Source organism: Crinia signifera, chromosome 2, assembly GCF_055691185.1.
Source record: "Crinia signifera chromosome 2, ASM5569118v1, whole genome shotgun sequence".
In the NCBI taxonomy this organism is placed as follows: Eukaryota; Metazoa; Chordata; class Amphibia; order Anura; family Myobatrachidae; genus Crinia; species Crinia signifera.
In genome coordinates, this window is record NC_139218.1 from 19,602,665 (window position 1) to 19,620,703 (window position 18,039).

The following is an 18,039-nucleotide window of genomic DNA, read 5'->3' on the forward strand; positions in this document are numbered from 1 at the left end:
GTTAGGGGAGGTCTGTAGTTCCAATTTCGAGGAAAGGTTGTTCGGGGTAGCCTTTTCGCTTGCCTTCTTTGGGGCACTGCGGATAGGTGAGCTCGTGAGTCCAAGCGTGTCCAGGCCGGGGGGCTTGTTAGAGGAGGATGTGGATTTATACTCGGATAGGGTGGAGCTAGTGGTGAGGAGGTCTAAGACGGATCAGTTAGGGAAGGGGAAGAAGGTAGTTCTCTTTTCTGTACCAGGGTCGGATATGTGCCCGGTGACACGGCTAAGGATATTTAAGGAAGTCAGAGCGGGCAGGGAAAGGGATCCCTTGTTGATACATGCGAATGGATCCTTTTTATCACGGTTCCAGTTCACAAGTGTGTTTAGAGCAGTACTACGTTCGTTGGACCTCAAGGGGGAAGAATACGCGGGTCACTCTATCCGCATTGGGGCCGCAACTGAGGCTGCGAGAATGGGATTTGGGGATGAGTTAATTAAGCGTATTGGGCGGTGGGAATCGTCTCGTTTTCGTTCTTATGTTCGTTTAGGGGATTGTTGAGGTTGACTGTGTTCTTTTCTGTTTTTAGGGCAGCCTCCGTGCCTGATTTGGATTTTAGGACATTCATATGTCTTTTGGGGAGCTTTACGGGCTGATGTTAGACCGAATGGCCGCCAGCTAGGTTTGGATAGAGAGGAGGCGTTGGTCCGCTGGCTGGGGAAGCGCGGTATGGTATGGAGTGGAGTGCTGCAGGAATTTCACCGTTTTGTTCGGCTCGATAGGGTTCCCGACATATTAGTTTTAAACGTGGGCGGGAATGACCTTGGGGGCAGACCATTTAGGGTGTTGATACGGGATATCAAGTTTGATCTCCTACGTTTATGGGCAATGTTTCCGGAATTGATCACGGTTTGGTCGGATATCGTCCCACGCCATTATTGGAGGGATGCGAGGTCGGCTGACAAGCTCAATAAGGCACGGATAAAAGTTAACAGGGCGATTGGGCGTTTTATGGCCAGGAACGGGGCTGTTGTGGTGAGGCACAGGGAACTTGAGTCTGGTGCCGGGGCATTTTGGAGAGGGGACGGTGTGCACCTGAATGCTGTGGGGATAGATGTTTGGTCTTTGGGACTACAAGAGGGAATAGAAACAGCGTTCCGGATGTGGGGGGGGGCACACGGGGTTAAGGGTTTAACCTCGTGCTTGGTGGCGGAGGGGGGTCCTCGAGGTTAGTGGCATTGAGGCTTAATTATGCGGCGGGGAGGGCCCCATGAGGGGGCTGGACTCCCCTGGGTGAGGTTAATTAATGAGCACTGGGTGTTTACAATTGGTGCCCTCGAGCCAATCGCTATCGGCTGGGGGTAAGAGCTCCTGGAAGTGCTTAGAGGTGTGGATAGATTTATTGAGGGCCTCGGGGACCACCTTCCGTGGGAATGTTTTTGGTTATTGTTAAAATTGTATTGTTTCAATAAAGATGGCTGCTGTGGCCAATTTTATCCAACAAGAGAGTTATGTCATTTTTGGGGGGATAATTGGGCACAGCGATTAGACAATACCCTGTCATGTAGGAGCCGGACTGGAGGCAAAGCCTGGGGGTAGGCTCCCCTGACAGGGTTTGTAGGGAGCTGACTAGCAGGATAGTCATAGGAGGGGTGTCTAAGGAGAGGGTCATAGGGGGAGGGGCTTAACGGGGTGTTGGAGGGGTTTATAAGCAGGGTTCAGGCGGGAAATAGGGGTCACTGGGAGATTTTCTCAACAGCTCCCACCCACCCTTCCCTGTTTTTTATAGGTTAGGTAGAATATTTGATAGGATGTCTTTTTGTCACAGTGGCCTGTGCGGAGGGGGGTCCTCAAGGTTAGTGGCATTGAGGCTTAATTATGCGGCGGGGAGGGCCCCATGAGGGGGCTGGACTCCCCTGGGTGAGGTTAATTAATGAGCACTGGGTGTTTACAATTGGTGCCCTCGAGCCAATCGCTATCGGCTGGGGGTAAGAGCTCCTGGAAGTGCTTAGAGGTGTGGATAGATTTATTGAGGGCCTCGGGGACCACCTTCCGTGGGAATGTTTTTGGTTATTGTTAAAATTGTATTGTTTCAATAAAGATGGCTGCTGTGGCCAATTTTATCCAACAAGAGAGTTATGTCATTTTTGGGGGGATAATTGGGCACAGCGATTAGACAATACCCTGTCATGTAAACAGTGGTTAGTGACTTACCAAGTAGCCAGCCCTCTGGCATGGTGTGGTTGTGGAAACTGTCCCAGAGAGCTGAGTGCCGCAGGATATAGGCATCATGGCAGTTCCCGGGATAGCCTGCAACCACACTGAGAATTCTGAGGTAAAAATCGCCAAAAACCCAACATCGATCTCTAATAAATGTCACCCCCAATTTTCACACCTATTTTGACAAATTCACTTGGAACTCATAGGGTTAAGGTGTCCCAATGATTTTGCTTTAGAGATTCTGTTTTACGCTTACACAGGTCTCAGCGGTAGTTTATGCTGAATTTAGTTAAGTGGCGTACGTGAAAAGTATCTAAAAATAATTTGTTCACCCTCCTGGTGAATAATCTGCAATCGGAGGCATTTCAATCACTTTTTAATTTTCTTTAGGATGGGCATAAGCAAGTGTGCCCAGACTACTAGTTCCAGCACTGCTCACCCTATGTCAAAGACGGCTACACAGGGCAGGGCGTAGTAAGGTCATATGGCATGTGGAGGCAGGAGGGACTGCAGCCTCCATCTTCCCTTACTAATACAGTGCAGGTGGAGGGGCATAGCAACTGTGTGTGGGATGAGTGCACACGCAGCCATCGCAGCCGCATCCTGAGTAACCTCTCAGTGAGGCCACTTTCCATGGGGATAATTCCCTGTCGCACATGAGCGCTTCTTCATGCCTGACAGCCTGAGAGAACTATGGAGGTTATTCTGGTCGGTGCGTACTTTCCCGAATTCCTACGGTGCTGTCCGCGCGCAACGCTGTGCGGTGGCGTGCGGACATCGTCCATAGAAACGCCCACGGGTCCTCCGCATTCGGACGGACTCACTCTTTAAGAACAGGGCGTGTGTACGGACGACATACAAACCTTGCGTGTGCGGTGGACACGCACAGATTCTGCACGGTCTTACCGCGTAAGCACGGTCTTACCGCGTTAGAACGGACGGGAAGCTGGCCGTACGCACCGATGCGGAGTATTTACGCTAAATACAACACTTTTTTACTGAGTACACACAGCGATCACATGACCCACTTAGGCAATGAGGCAACCTCATTAAAAAGGGATTGTTATCTATTTGAATCAATTAAATCCTAATATATACTGAACCACATTCCTAGTACATTCATTACACACATTAACCCTTACAGCATGTGACCCTAACATACATCTATATACAGTATGTACATTTTGCTTATTTAAAAGATTTTAAACAAGTTACACATATACTTTCCCATTTTAAATAAACACACAGACAACTTCGAACTGTAATAAACAATTTATTTACAATACAATAATTATTGTTAACTGAAAAATAAATAAAAATTAAATCTCCCCATCAACTAGCTGGTCTAATTCCACCAGCACCTGCCGCAAGTGGCCTCTTATCCGTAAGAGGGCCCCACGGAGACCCTCTTGTGCTTGGGCTGGCTCATCTGTGGACCAAATAAAAATAGAAAAATTAATAATGATATTCATGCATACATTTAACATAGTCATACCTAAATTTTAAACATGCACTATGACAGGTGTGTGTGTATATATATATATATATATATATATATATAGACACATATATAACTATATATATGACACATACATCTATACATACATGCATACATACTACATGGAAAGCCTGTTTTTTCCCCTCTACCCTTTACTCTGTAGAACACCTCACAGTCATAGTACTCCTTCTCAATCCAAACCCACCCATGACTAAGCTCTGAGAAGCATGTCGCGCGCTGCACCAATCCCAATTCTGCAAACAAAGTTCAGTGTCTGTTATATGATGGAGCGTGGCAGGGGACTTAGTCAACTCTCAGGAATGCTCAGTACATTTGTGCAATCAAGCATGGCTTGCCTGCTGATGGTCTGCTCCAGAAATCATTGTCATAATGCCAGTTAGGTGAAGCTGCAGCACTAACCCACTCCCATGCACAAAATCATTACAAACACAAAATCAGCAAACAATTATGGTGCCAAACATACATGCAGACCGCAGGGGGTGGTTAGCTACAGGAGGGCCCAGGGGCACTGACCACTTGTTACTCCAGTCTAAGCCACGCCTGTCCATACTCCATTTATGCCATACTGAATCTAGTTTGGTCAAATTAGGCACCTGTAAACTCTACTCACCTATATGAGGCTGCAGATTGTACGCTTGCAGCAGGGACATGTAACCCTTACATGAGCACGTCATCCCTTTCTTCCAGGATACAGATTAACTACACTGGTTCATTGACACTTAAAATCGACCTGAAAGCCATCCCCACAACCTGTGTCATTAATATGTGTCCTGGATGAAAGGGATGGTTTGCCCACCCTATCTAACCCCTAAGTGTGTCTGTTGCTACCCAGTTTGTTTTATCACATTATAGTATTGAAAAACACAATTGAATCACCAGTGCTACATAGCAAATAGTAGATGACAAAAGGATAAATTAATCCTTATGTATACATACCAATTTCGGCCGCCTGGACGACCTCACAGGCCTCAACCTCCTCCTCTTCCTCAGGGGCCTCCACTGGTGGCACCTCCTCCTCTGGTTGGACATCCTCCTCTGGTGGCAGTGCCTCCACAGCCCACCCCTCCTCCTCCTCCACTTCCTCTGGCACCTCCTCCGCCATCCCTTCCTCAGGAAGCACCTCCTCAGCCCTTGGTTGGGCAAGCTCCTCCTGGCCCACCTCTGCCTCCTCCCGGGCCTGTCTTGCTCGATCACGTGCTGTGTTTGGGAAAAAACAAAAAAGTGCCAATTAGTGGTCATTTGTATTAAGCCTTATCAAGCTATAAATGCAAAGGTTATAAGTACAGATAATTGTACAGGCAAACAGCTCCTTAGTGCCCTTTACAAAACACAGCCTGTAACATGGCAGGTATGCTGTGACATTTGGCCCATTGCAAGCATCACAAACATTAATCCTCCCCAATACCATATTTTATGACCATTACAGGGTGTCAAACAGGAAGTAGCACACATATACTGTATGCCATGTTTAACTCATGATCAGGCTGGTGACCTTATTGTCTTAAATAATGTCATGTAAGCAATCAGGTACAAATGTACATTTAATGTATAAACACTCACATCTAGCAATACTGCCCCTGATTTGCTGGAGCAAATCCGGCTGCCGACGCCTCAGGTCAGACCACCGCCGCTCCAGCTGAGCGATGGTCCACCGCACCTGTGTGCGGGCGTATATGCGCCGGCGGGCCACCGCATACGCATTCCGCTTCTGGCGGTTTGTGATGAATGGGCCCGCCCGCCCCAGCCTGGTCTCCATAACGGAGACCAGTGTCCTCAGCTCCGCAGCTGAAAAGGGTGCTGCTCTGCCATAGGCCGCCATCTTAGCAATGGCACAAATCAAGCAATCATGTGCTGTCATTGGTTGATCAGAGTGATATTTGGTATTAACTTTATTGTTCATTTTTACACTAACAGCGTGTATGCGCCCGAACAGACGGCTAACCCATTGCATCGCAAACCCACACTTGCTGTACCTTTGCATAGTTTAGCAGACCATGCCATTACTTACTATCTCCTAAACAGACAGTGTAAAATAAGATGGGAACCCATTATATATAATCTATAACATTCACCAAACATGGGTATAAGCAACAGGTGAAATAGTCTGCATCACTAGCCACTTACACCTAACTCAACACGGTACTAAACAGCTATTTTATAATGAAAGCTATGCAGCAGAAACATAGCAAATAGTGCCAGACCTTTTACCAATATTAGGCCATGCTGTCATGTGTACACTTACCTTCTACAGGCCCATACTAGAGAGGTGGAATGAAAAGAAGCTAGCATCAAGGCTGAATTTGGAGAGCTTTCACATGTGATTTGGATGCTAGCACTGATTACTTGTGCCTAAGTGGTGGACTGGATTTACATATGGAATGGATATTGTCATTTGTACTACATACCAAACAAGTGCACAGTACAGATGTACATTCACATATACATTTCATGTCTGACCTCAGTTTTATTTGGTGATTGGTGTACAAATCTGCATTTACCTACTAAATCAGACTTACTCAGTTTGCCATGTATTTTTGAAATATTTTTCCGCAGCAAGGGGCATGGCCTATGCGCCGTACGGTTGACGCGGCCGTATTGAATGTGGCCGTATGGAACGCAGGGTGTTGCTAATGTACGCCAATTACAGAACTAGTATATAAAGGTGTGTTTGCCAAATGCAATGTTGTTGCACACATGTCTGCATCTCTATCTGAGGAAGAGCAGGAGTTGCAGGACCTATTTGCTCAGATGGACTCCAGCACCACCTATGTCCCCATCAACCCAGAACAGCCATTGGGGGAAGAGCAGCCAGATGGGCCATCGACATCAGGCCAATCGGCAGCTGACCCATCTTCAGCATCAGCAGAATCATTGGGAACACAGCAGGTGGCTTCCCAACAGAGTAGCCTGGCCAGCACTTCAAGTACAGCGACCGGTGGCTGTGGCCATGCCAGTGGCAGTGGCGGTGCCAGTGGTCGTGGCCGTGGCCGAAATCGGGCAACAGAGGAACCAACCACCAGAAACATGGCATTCGAAGCGCAGGAGCTTGCCATCCTGGTGCCCCGGGCACGGGATTGGATCGAGTGTCCACAGGACAAGTTGACACACACACAAGGAGATGGAAGATCTGGGAGGACATAACGGCGGAGATTAATAGGGTGGCTCCACAAGTTCATGAGGCGGAGCACGTTAAGTAGAGGCAAGTTCATGTGTGTTACATTTGAGCAGTACAAGTCCAGTAATGTTTACATTAGATATTAGATGGAGTTGGTCAATGGGCGCTGACGTTGCTTGGAGCCACAGACATGTTTGCCATGTCATTGAATTGATAGTTATTGTAGGGTGAGTGTGAGTGTATCTTCTAAGGGTTGTTTTTCAAAATTAATATAATCTAAGTTTGGTGTCATGAGGCACATGTTGTATTATGTTTCAGATTGCAATGGGTGCTACAGCAAACATGAGGAGTGACATGTATTAATATGTACACTTTGATTGCAGGTGGCACGACTTCAAAACGAACCTCAAAAAGAAATTGACCCAGCGGTGGGAACATAGCCACACCTCTGGGGCTGGCCCCATGCCTGGAAAGCTGAAGCTCACCCCCCTGGAAGAGATGGCCGAGTGCTGCATTGCAGTGGAGGAGGTCCGGGGGGTGAGCACCATGGACAGCGAGTCCCCAGCGGAAGTCATGGCTTCTTTGCTTGAAGGTAATTATTTGCCATGCCATAAGTAGCTGCTTCTAATTTTGCATGGAATGTGTGGTAATTGGAATGTTCTCTTTCACCAGCATCCCCACCGCTTGGTCAAGAATCTCTTGAGGAGGTTGAGGTGTCTGTGCCACCTGGCCCCAGTAGCAGGCCCGTGCAGCAGCAGCAGCCAATGTCCGCGGCTGAATTGGCCACATGGGGGCATGTGCTTGGCAATATTTAGCAGCAGGGAGAGTCTGCATCAGAGCGGGTGCGTAGGACCTAGGAGGTGTTGCAGGGTTTGATCAGCAGCCAGCAGGCTATCGCTGCGAGCCTGCAGGCTATTGCTGAGGCCCAGCAGGCCATGGCTGGCACCCAGCAGTCAATTGCTGCTAGCCTGCAGGTGCTGTGTGATCAAGCCCTGCGGCAAAATGAACTCCTCCTCCACCATAATGATCTTATGGTGGAGCTAGTTGCCAGCAATAGGGTCCTAATGTCACCCGTTTCTGGTGCATTACCACCATCAGCACTCCCTGCTGCCAGAGGGGGAAGACAATCCACCCCCACCCCAGCATGTGCTCCACCTGGGCCACCATCTGACCGTGGCCGTGGCAGAAGAGCTGCTGCACGTGGCAAGGAGCCTGCCAGGGGCAAACGTGCCCGCAAATGAACTTGTGTCCGCATTAATCTCCACCGTTATGTCTTCCCAAATCTTTCATTGAGCTGTGTGTGTCAGCTTCCTGTGCCCAATTCCGTGCCGAGGGTACCCACATTTGCCCTTGCTTCGAATGTCATGTTTGGTTCCCCTGTTGCCCTGTTTCGGCTACCATTACTGTGTGCTCAGGGCTATTTTTGTGCAGGCTCTAGCAGGAACTGAGGCCCTTATTCTAGTTCACTCTTTCAGACAAAATATTTCTTAGATGGACAAAACCATGTGCACTGCAGGTGAGGCAGGTGTAAAACCCCACCCAAATCTAATTATCTCTGCACAAGTAACACCTGTCTCACCTGCAGTGCACATGGTTGTGTCCATCTAAGAAATATTTTGTCAGAAAGAGTGAACTAGAATAAGGGCCACAGTTCCTGCTGGAGCCTGCTGAAAAATTGCCCTGTGTGTGCTGTACTTGAAGTGTTGGTGCTATACTTTTGTTGTGAAGCCACCTGATGTGTTCCTAATGATTCTGCTGTGGCTATGTATGTCTATAATACATGTATTTATTATATATTATTTACTTTTATTGCTGGTATGCTACCTTTTATTTTGTGTCGGTTTCTAATTTATTTTATAAATTAATTTAATAAATGTTTTTTTGTTTCCCCCAAATGTGTGGTTTAATTGATACATGTAGAAGTGACATGTGTATTTGTATTATTAATATTAAGTTGTGTCCATTATTTGCAGTGTAAAAGTGTGTGAAAAGAGCAGCATATATGTTTGTGTTTAGTAATGGTCCATTTAAGCTGCAATGGGTCCAATTGAAGCAGTGACAAGCGTGTAATTAACAAGTAATGAGTAAAGTAGGTGACTGTATTGTGTTCAGCTGACATTGGTTGAGGTGCGTCCGTCCTGATTAGGCGTTCCGATTGCCTAGCGCATGACCGAGTGGTGTCCGCAAAGCAATACTTGCTTATGAACACCGCATATTTCTTCCCTTTTTGTTTGCGTGCATTCGGTGTGCTGTCTGAATGCACGCCCACCAAAATAAGTGTACTCCCCCGTGTCCACCCATGTTTCCGCCCAGTTTAGCCCACTTTGAAAGTACGCCCCTGTGTCATTCCGAATGACGCCCATAATACGCCCATATTTCCTGAGTGTTTGCGGTGCACATTTCTGTACGGTATTAGTGAGTACAAGTACGCAAACCATGCATGGCACATGCGCATAGCGTTCCCCACGCATGCGCAGACGGCAAAAAAACGCCATCCGAAAGTATACGGGAAAGTACGCACCAACCAGAATAAGGCCCTATGTGACTAAATCCACACACTAGGCAAACACATAAAGGTCAGGTATCTGTGCCGGCTCTGTGACCTCACACCTGCCCAGAGTTAGGTTTAGAAAAAATGGGTTAGGGTCAAGAGATTTACTCGCTGCCAGTAGCACCACACGGTGAGCCGGAAGTCTTTAGGACATCACCGCTGGACCCAGAAGACACCGCTGGAGCTGTTGTGCCCACCCTGCCAGGTAGTTACCACAACGGACATTTCAAGTCAAGTTGACTTTTCATCTGTGTCGGCATGATGAATGTTGATGTTTCAATCATGTTGACATTACATGCCAATAAAATGTAGCTCTTCCTTATCTCTGGGTTGTATAGTGGGCTAGAGATGGTGCCTCCACCCAAGCTGCAGGATTACTCCACAATTCCAAAAACTTGGGAAGCCTCCATTTGTGGCTTAGAATACTGATAGTACATAGGTTGGTTCACGGTGGGCTCTTATTCAAGGCAACCCTACTGTACCTCAGATGGTTCAGATGGCTCTGGGATAATGGTTTGACAATGTCTAGGTCGACAGTCGCTAGGTAGACCACTATTGGTCGACAGTGACTAGCGAGACACCTACAAATGGTCGACAGTGACAGAATGTCGACACACATTTAAGGTCAACATGTTCACATACCTCCCAACTTTTGGGCTCTTTGAAGAGGGACACAGGGGGCGTGGCCTAAACTCGCATCTTCCCACAAGGTCACGTCCCCGTTTTGACGCTGTGGGGGCGTGGCCCAGAGGCTCTAGCCATGCCCCCAGTCCCCCCTGGCTGCAGGAATAGATGCTGTGCGCATGCTGTCAGCAGCCGACAGGGGGACTCCCAATAGTTCCCCTTCGCCGCGGGACACTGCCCGCCACTGCCAGCCCCCCCCCCCCTCCCGTGGGACACTGCCGGGCGGGATGCGGGAACGTCCCCGAAAACCGGGACGGGACTGTTGGGAGGTATGATGTTCATGGTCAACACTCATAAGGTCAACACAAGTTTTACACTGTTATTGGTGTCTTTGTTGACATATGCCGACATGGGCACCGTATAATAAATATAGTAAGGTATGAACCGAGTTAGTATAAACAAAAATAAACATATGAAAATCTTGTGTCGACTTTTTTGAGTGTCCGTCATGTATACGTCGACCTTAAGCATGCGTTGACCTTCTGTCGACCCAGGGACCACATACCTTCCAGTTAACTTGGAATATTTCCTTATACATTTTCTGTAACCTGTAATGAGTTGCAAATGATAATAAACTCATGCGATCGTCGTCATTGCAACTGTATTTATGAAGCTCAACCTTGAAGCACTTCTCTATATGGATCTGACAAGTCACTGACTGCAGTAATAAATGACTCTTGCTGTTGTCTTTGGTGACTGTCACTTTCTATACCATAGGTCTCTCTGTGAGTGTCTGCACCAGGAACACATTACGTTTTATTCCATCTGCTGGGAGGAACTTGTGTCACTTTCCACAGTGGAGATATGTATCTATATATATGAATGGATTTACTGGGCAGCAGTATGAATACACTGGGCCTGCTCGCTGGGCTGCAAGTTTTCGGAGCCCAGCGAGGGGATGCGGTCACTAGGTCTAGAAGCATTAGGTCTACATGCATGAAGTTCGACGTGCAGAAAGGTCGACATGACTGAAGGGGAGGTGGTGCTACGTTTCAGTATCCATGTCGACGGTGTCGAAATTCGGGACAGGAAAGAAATTAAAAACTCCATGTCGACCTTTTGACTGTCGATCTCCCCATGTCGGCCTAATGCTTGTGTCGACCTAATGCAGGGTTAACCACTCTCAAAAGGGGTGTCAATCATGCTGCAAGCAGCCTTCGCTGGCTGTCTTTGTACGGACGGCTCACACACATGCAGGGTCATCTGATTCTCGCCCGTGGTGTGAATTCGCAGCAGAGAGAACAGGTCTCTGTGTGGGGTTCATGGGAGTAATAACTAATAAGTGTATGACTCCGGAAAGTACAATTAGTATTGTGTTGTGTGCAGTGCACTATAATGAAGGATCTACCAATGCCCTACATTCGTGTTTTCATTTGGCTCCGTTCCTTACGCTTCCAGATTAAAGGGTCAATAGGTCGACAGTGACAAAATGTGGTGGAATTAATTTCCCCCTACCAATTTCGTCTAACCATCGAACTACAGGGGGGATTCTGGTTGGTTTGCAAAAGCAAACTCCTTCTTTAGTGGACTTATCCATGCTGCACAGAGCGTTAGATTTGGGTGAGGGGTGTTAAAAAGGAAATCTAAACTGCAGTGTAAAAATAAAGCAGCCAGTATTTACTCTGCACATTAACAAAATAACAACCCTCTCTCTGCCCATGTTACATCTGCCCCACCTGCAGTGCAACATGATTTGTCCATTCAAGAAGGTGTTTGCTTTTGCAAACCAACCAGAATAACCCCTATTTCACCTGCTAGCGACTCATGCGAGGGGATGGTGTTCTCCTCAGCCTTCCTTTCACATGTTTTGACCTGGGGACACAGTGGGGCATATAATGTGACCTCGGGCACGCACAGTGGGGCATATATTATGAGCTGGGGGCAGGCAGGGTGGCATATAATGTGACCTGGGGGCTCCCTCAGTGTGGCATATATTGTCACCTGTGGGCACACAGTGTGGCATATAATGTGACCTGGGGGCACCCTCAGTGTGGCATATATTGTGACCTGTGGGCACACAGTGTGGCATATAATGTGACCTGGGGGCACACTCAGGCCCTTATTCTGATCGGTGCGTACTTTCCCGAATTCCTACGGTGATGTCCGCACGCAACGCTGTGCGGTGGCGTGCGGACATCGTCCGTAGAAATGCCCACGGGTCCTCCGCATTCGGACGGACTCACTCTTTAAGAACAGGGCGTGTGTATGGACGACATACACATGGCCGCCGAGAGGGGGGGGGGGAGGGTACATTTTACCTGGGCCCGGGCCTATCAGGGGGCCCGGGGCCCGAGAACACATAAAAAACATTTTTTTTTTTTTTTTATCTCCAAGTGGGCGGCGGTACATCAAAGGAGAGGCCGCGGTGAGCGGGGGGCTTCTTACTATCACACACTGCACTGTGTGTAGTGTGTTGTGCAGGCAGCGGCATTCCACCGCTGCGGAGCTTCCGTGCAGAGAGACTCTCGCGAGATGATGTCATCATCTCGCAGGTCTCCTGCCTGGATCTGCAGACTGCAGCAGCTGGGACCGGATGCTGCAGCCTGCTTGTGGGAGAGAGTCTGACAACAACAGGAAGGGGAAGGGGAAGGTGCGGTGTGGAGCCGGAGGAGCTCAGAGGCTGAGCTCACTGAACAAGTGCTGAGTCTGACACACTGACACAGAAAACACCCTGTGCACCCAGTCTAAAAACAAGTAGTAAGTACACTTGTCTCCTCTCCTCTGCCTGGCTTAATTTCTATGATGTATTTGTATATATATATATATAAATTTATATATTATATATATATATATATATATAGATTATATATATATATATTGATTATATATATATATAATCTATATATATATATAATCTATATATATACATATATATTCTATATATATATATATATATATATATATATACACACACATCTCTGTGGCATATGTATAATGGGCATCTCTGTGTGGCATATGTATAATAACTGTTACGGAGCGGGGCATATGTATACTGGGCATCACGGTGTGGGGATATGTATAATGGGCATCACGGTGTGGGGCATATGTATAATGGGCATCACGGTGTGTGGCATATGTATAATGGGCATCACGGTGTGGGGCATATGTTTAATGAGCATCACGGTGTGGGGCATATGTATAATGGGCATCACGGTGTGGGGCATATGTTTAATGAGCATCACGGTGTGTGGCATATGTATAATGGAGCATCACGGTGTGGGGCATATGTATAATGGGCATCACGGTGTGTGGCATATGTATAATGAGCATCACGGTGTGGGGCATATGTATAATGGGCATGACGGTGTGGGGCATATGTATAATGGGCATCACGGTGTGGCATATGTATAATGGGCATCACGGTGTGTGGCATATGTATAATGGACATCACGGTGTGGGGCATATGTATAATGGGCATCACGGTGTGTGGCATATGTATAATGGGCATCACGGTGTGTGGCATATGTATAATGGGCATCACGGTGTGTGGCATATGTATAATGGGCATCACGGTGTGTGGCATATGTATAATGGGCATCACGGTGTGGGGCATATGTATAATGGACATCACGGTGTGGGGCATATGTATAATGGGCATCACGGTGTGGGGCATATGTATAATGGGCATCACGGTGTGGGGCATATGTATAATGGGCATCACGGTGTGTGGCATATGTATAATGGGCATCACGGTGTGTGGCATATGTATAATGGACATCACGGTGTGTGGCATATGTATAATGGGCATCACGGTGTGGGGCATATGTATAATGGAGCATCACGGTGTGTGGCATATGTATAATGGACATCACGGTGTGGGGCATATGCATAATGGGCATCACGGTCTGTGGTATATGTATAATGGGCATCACGGTCTGTGGTATATGCATAATGGGCATCACGGTCTGTGGTATATGTATAATGGGCATCACGGTGTGGGGCATATGTATAATGGGCATCACGGTGTGTGACATATGTATAATGGGCATCACGGTGTGGGGCATATGTATAATGGACATCACGGTGTGTGGCATATGTATAATGAGCATCACGGTGTGGGGCATATGTATAATGGGCATGACGGTGTGGGGCATATGTATAATGGGCATCACGGTGTGGCATATGTATAATGGGCATCACGGTGTGTGGCATATGTATAATGGACATCACGGTGTGGGGCATATGTATAATGGGCATCACGGTGTGTGGCATATGTATAATGGGCATCACGGTGTGGGGCATATGTATAATGGGCATCACGGTGTGGGGCATATGTATAATGGAGCATCACGGTGTGTGGCATATGTATAATGGGCATCACGGTGTGGGGCATATGTATAATGGACATCACGGTGTGGGGCATATGTATAATGGGCATCATGGTCTGTGGTATATGTATAATGGGCATCATGGTCTGTGGTATATGCATAATGGGCATCATGGTCTGTGGTATATGTATAATGGGCATCACGGTGTGGGGCATATGTATAATGGGCATCACGGTGTGGGGCATATGTATAATGGGCATCACGGTGTGCGTCATATGTATAATGGACATCACGGTGTGGGGCATATGTATAATGGGCATCACGGTGTGCGTCATATGTATAATGGAGCATCACGGTGTGTGGCATATGTATAATGGGCATCACGGTGTGGGGCATATGTATAATGGGCATCACGGTGTGGGGCATATGTATAATGGGCATCACGGTGTGGGGCATATGTATAATGGGCATCACGGTGTGGGGCATATGTATAATGGGCATCACGGTGTGTGGCATATGTATAATGGAGCATCACGGTGTGTGGCATATGTATAATGGGCATCACGGTGTGGGGCATATGTATAATGGGCATCACCGTGTGGGGCATATGTATAATGGACATCACGGTGTGTGGCATATGTATAATGGGCTTGACGGTGTGGGGCATATGTATAATGGGCATCACGGTGTGTGGCATATGTATAATGGGCATCACGGTGTGTGGCACATATATAATCATCATCACACTGTGTGGTATATGAATAATGGGCATCACGGTGTGTGGCAAATATATCATCAGCATCACACTGTGTGGTATATGTATAACGGGCATCTCTGTGAGTGGCATATGTATAATGGGCATCACGGTGTGTGGCATATGTATAATGGGCATCACGGTGTGTGACATATGTATAATGGGCATCACGGTGTGGGGCATATGTATAATGGACATCACGGTGTGTGGCATATGTATAATGGAGCATCACGGTGTGGGGCATATGTATAATGGGCTTGACGGTGTGGGGCATATGTATAACGGGCATCTCTGTGAGTGGCATATGTATAATAAGCGTTACAATGTGGGGCATATGTATAATAAGTGTGACAGAGTGAGGAATTATGTTTTTCTTTTTTTTCTCTCTCCTTTTTTTTAATGTAATGCCCCGCCCCTTTTGTAGCTCCTCCCACATCTCCTCCGCCCACTTTCTGCCCCCGCCCACAGTTCCTGAACCTATTTTCCTACAAAAATAGCACTGCTGTTTCACCCCCCCACCCCCCCCCCCCTTCCCCCATGGGGGCCCTGGGAAGTTGTTGTACCGGGGCCCAGGATTTCTCTTGGCAGCCCTGGACATACAAACCTTGCGTGTGCGGTGGACACGCACAGATTCTGCACGGTCTTACCGCGTAAGCACGGTCTTACCGCGTTAGAACGGACGGGAAGCTGGCCGCACGCACCGATGCGGAGTATTTACGCTCAATACAACACTTTTTTACTGAGTACATACAGCGATCACATGACCCACTTAGGCAATTAGGCAACCTCATTAAAAAGGGATTGTTATCTATTTGAATCAATTAAATCCTAATATATACTGAACCACATTACTACTACATTCATTACACACATTAACCCTTACAGCATGTGACCCTAACATACATCTATATACACTATTTACATTTTGCTTATTTAAAAGATTTTAAACAAGTTACACATATACTTTCCCATTTTAAATAAACACACAGACAACTTCGAACTGTAATTAACAATTTATTTACAATACAATATTTTTTTAAACTGAAAAATAAATAAAAATTAAAACTCCCCATCAACTAGCTGGTCTAATTCCACCAGCACCTGCCGCAAGTGGCCTCTTATCCGTAACAGGGCCCCACGGAGACCCTCTTGTGCTTGGGCTGGCTCATCTGTGGACCAAATCAAAATTGAAAAATTAATAATGATATTCATGCATACATTTAACATAGTCATACCTAAATTTTAAACATGCACCATGACAGGTGTGTGTGTGTATATATATATATATATATATATATATATAGACACATATATAACTATATATATGACACATACATCTATACATACATGCATACATACTACATGGAAAGCCTGTTTTTTCCCCTCTACCCTTTACTCTGTAGAACACCTCACAGTCATAGTGCTCCTTCTCAATCCAAACCCACCCATGACTAAGCTCTGAGAAGCATGTCACGCGCTGCACCAATCCCAATTCTGCAAACAAAGTTCAGTGTCTGTTATATGATGGAGCGTGGCAGGGGAGTTAGTCAACTCTCAGGAATGCTCAGTACATTTGTGCAATCAAGCATGGCTTGCCTGCTGATGGTCTGCTCCAGAAATCATTGTCATAATGCCAGTTAGGTGAAGCTGCAGCACTAACGCACTCCCATGCACAAAATAATTACAAACACAAAATCAACAAACAATTATGGTGCCAAACATACATGCAGACCGCAGGGGGTGGTTAGCTACAGGAGGGCCCAGGGGCACTGACCACTTGTTACTCCAGTCTAAGCCACGCCTGTCCATACTCCATTTATGCCATACTGAATCTAGTTTGGTCAAATTAAGCACCTGTAAACTCTACTCACCTATATGAGGCTGCAGATTGTACGCTTGCAGCAGGGACATGTAACCCTTACATGAGCACGTCATCCCTTTCTTCCAGGATACAGATTAACTACACTGGTTCATTGACACTTAAAATCGACCTGAAAGCCATCCCCACAACCTGTGTCATTAATATGTGTCCTGGATGAAAGGGATGGTTTGCCCACCCTATCTAACCCCTAAGTGTGTCTGTTGCTACCCAGTTTGTTTTATCACTTTATAGTATTGAAAAACACAATTGAATCACCAGTGCTACATAGCAAATAGTAGATGACAAAAGGATAAATTAATCCTTATGTATACATACCAATTTCGGCCGCCTGGACGACCTCACAGGCCTCAACCTCCTCCTCTTCCTCATCCTCAGGGGCCTCCACTGGTGGCACCTCCTCCTCTGTTTGGACCTCCTCCTCTGGTGGCAGCGCCTCCACAGCCCACCCCTCCTCCTCCTCCAATTCCTCTAGCACCTCCTCGGCCCTTGGTTGGGCAAGCTCCTCCTGGCCCACCTCTGCCTCCTCCCGGGCCTGTCTTGCTCGATCACGTGCTGTGTTTGTGAAAAAAACAAAAAAGTGCCAATTAGTGGTCATTAGTATTAAGCCTTATCAAGCTATAAATGCAAAGGTTATAAGTACAGATAATTGTACAGGCAAACAGCTCCTTAGTGGCCTTTACAAAACACAGCCTGTAACATGGCAGGTATGCTGTGACATTTGGCCCATTGCAAGCATCACAAACATTAATCCTCCCCAATAACATATTTTATGACCATTACAGGGTGTCAAACAGGAAGTAGCACACCATACCTCCCAACTTCTGATCAAATGAAATAGGGGGCGGGGCGTATGTAAATGAGGGTGCGGCTTATGCTAATCAGCCGCGACCTCATTTTCATACGAGAATAGACGCTGTGCGCATGCGCACAGTGTCTATTCTATTAGATTGGGGGGTCTCCCAACTGCCACCCCCCGCAGCAGGACAATGCCTGCCGCGGGTGGGACAGCGGGACAGGACCCGAAATCGGGACTGTCCCACTGTAATCGTGACAGTTGGGAGGTATGAGC

General features: G+C 47.1%; 1 protein-coding gene across 1 annotated transcript; it reads right to left on the minus strand.

Moving 5' to 3' along the window:
* Nucleotides 1–16,061: 16,061 nt before the first annotated feature.
* LOC146058684 (uncharacterized) lies at nt 16,062–17,714 on the minus strand. The gene is made up of 2 exons (XM_083170942.1): nt 17,286–17,714; nt 16,062–16,257 (listed from the first exon to the last, which is right to left on the minus strand). Exons 1-2 carry the CDS (start codon nt 17,563–17,565, stop codon nt 16,148–16,150), a joined length of 390 nt encoding a protein of 129 aa, XP_083027068.1. The 5' UTR covers nt 17,566–17,714; the 3' UTR covers nt 16,062–16,147.
* Between the last annotated feature and the right edge of the window lie 325 nt (nt 17,715–18,039).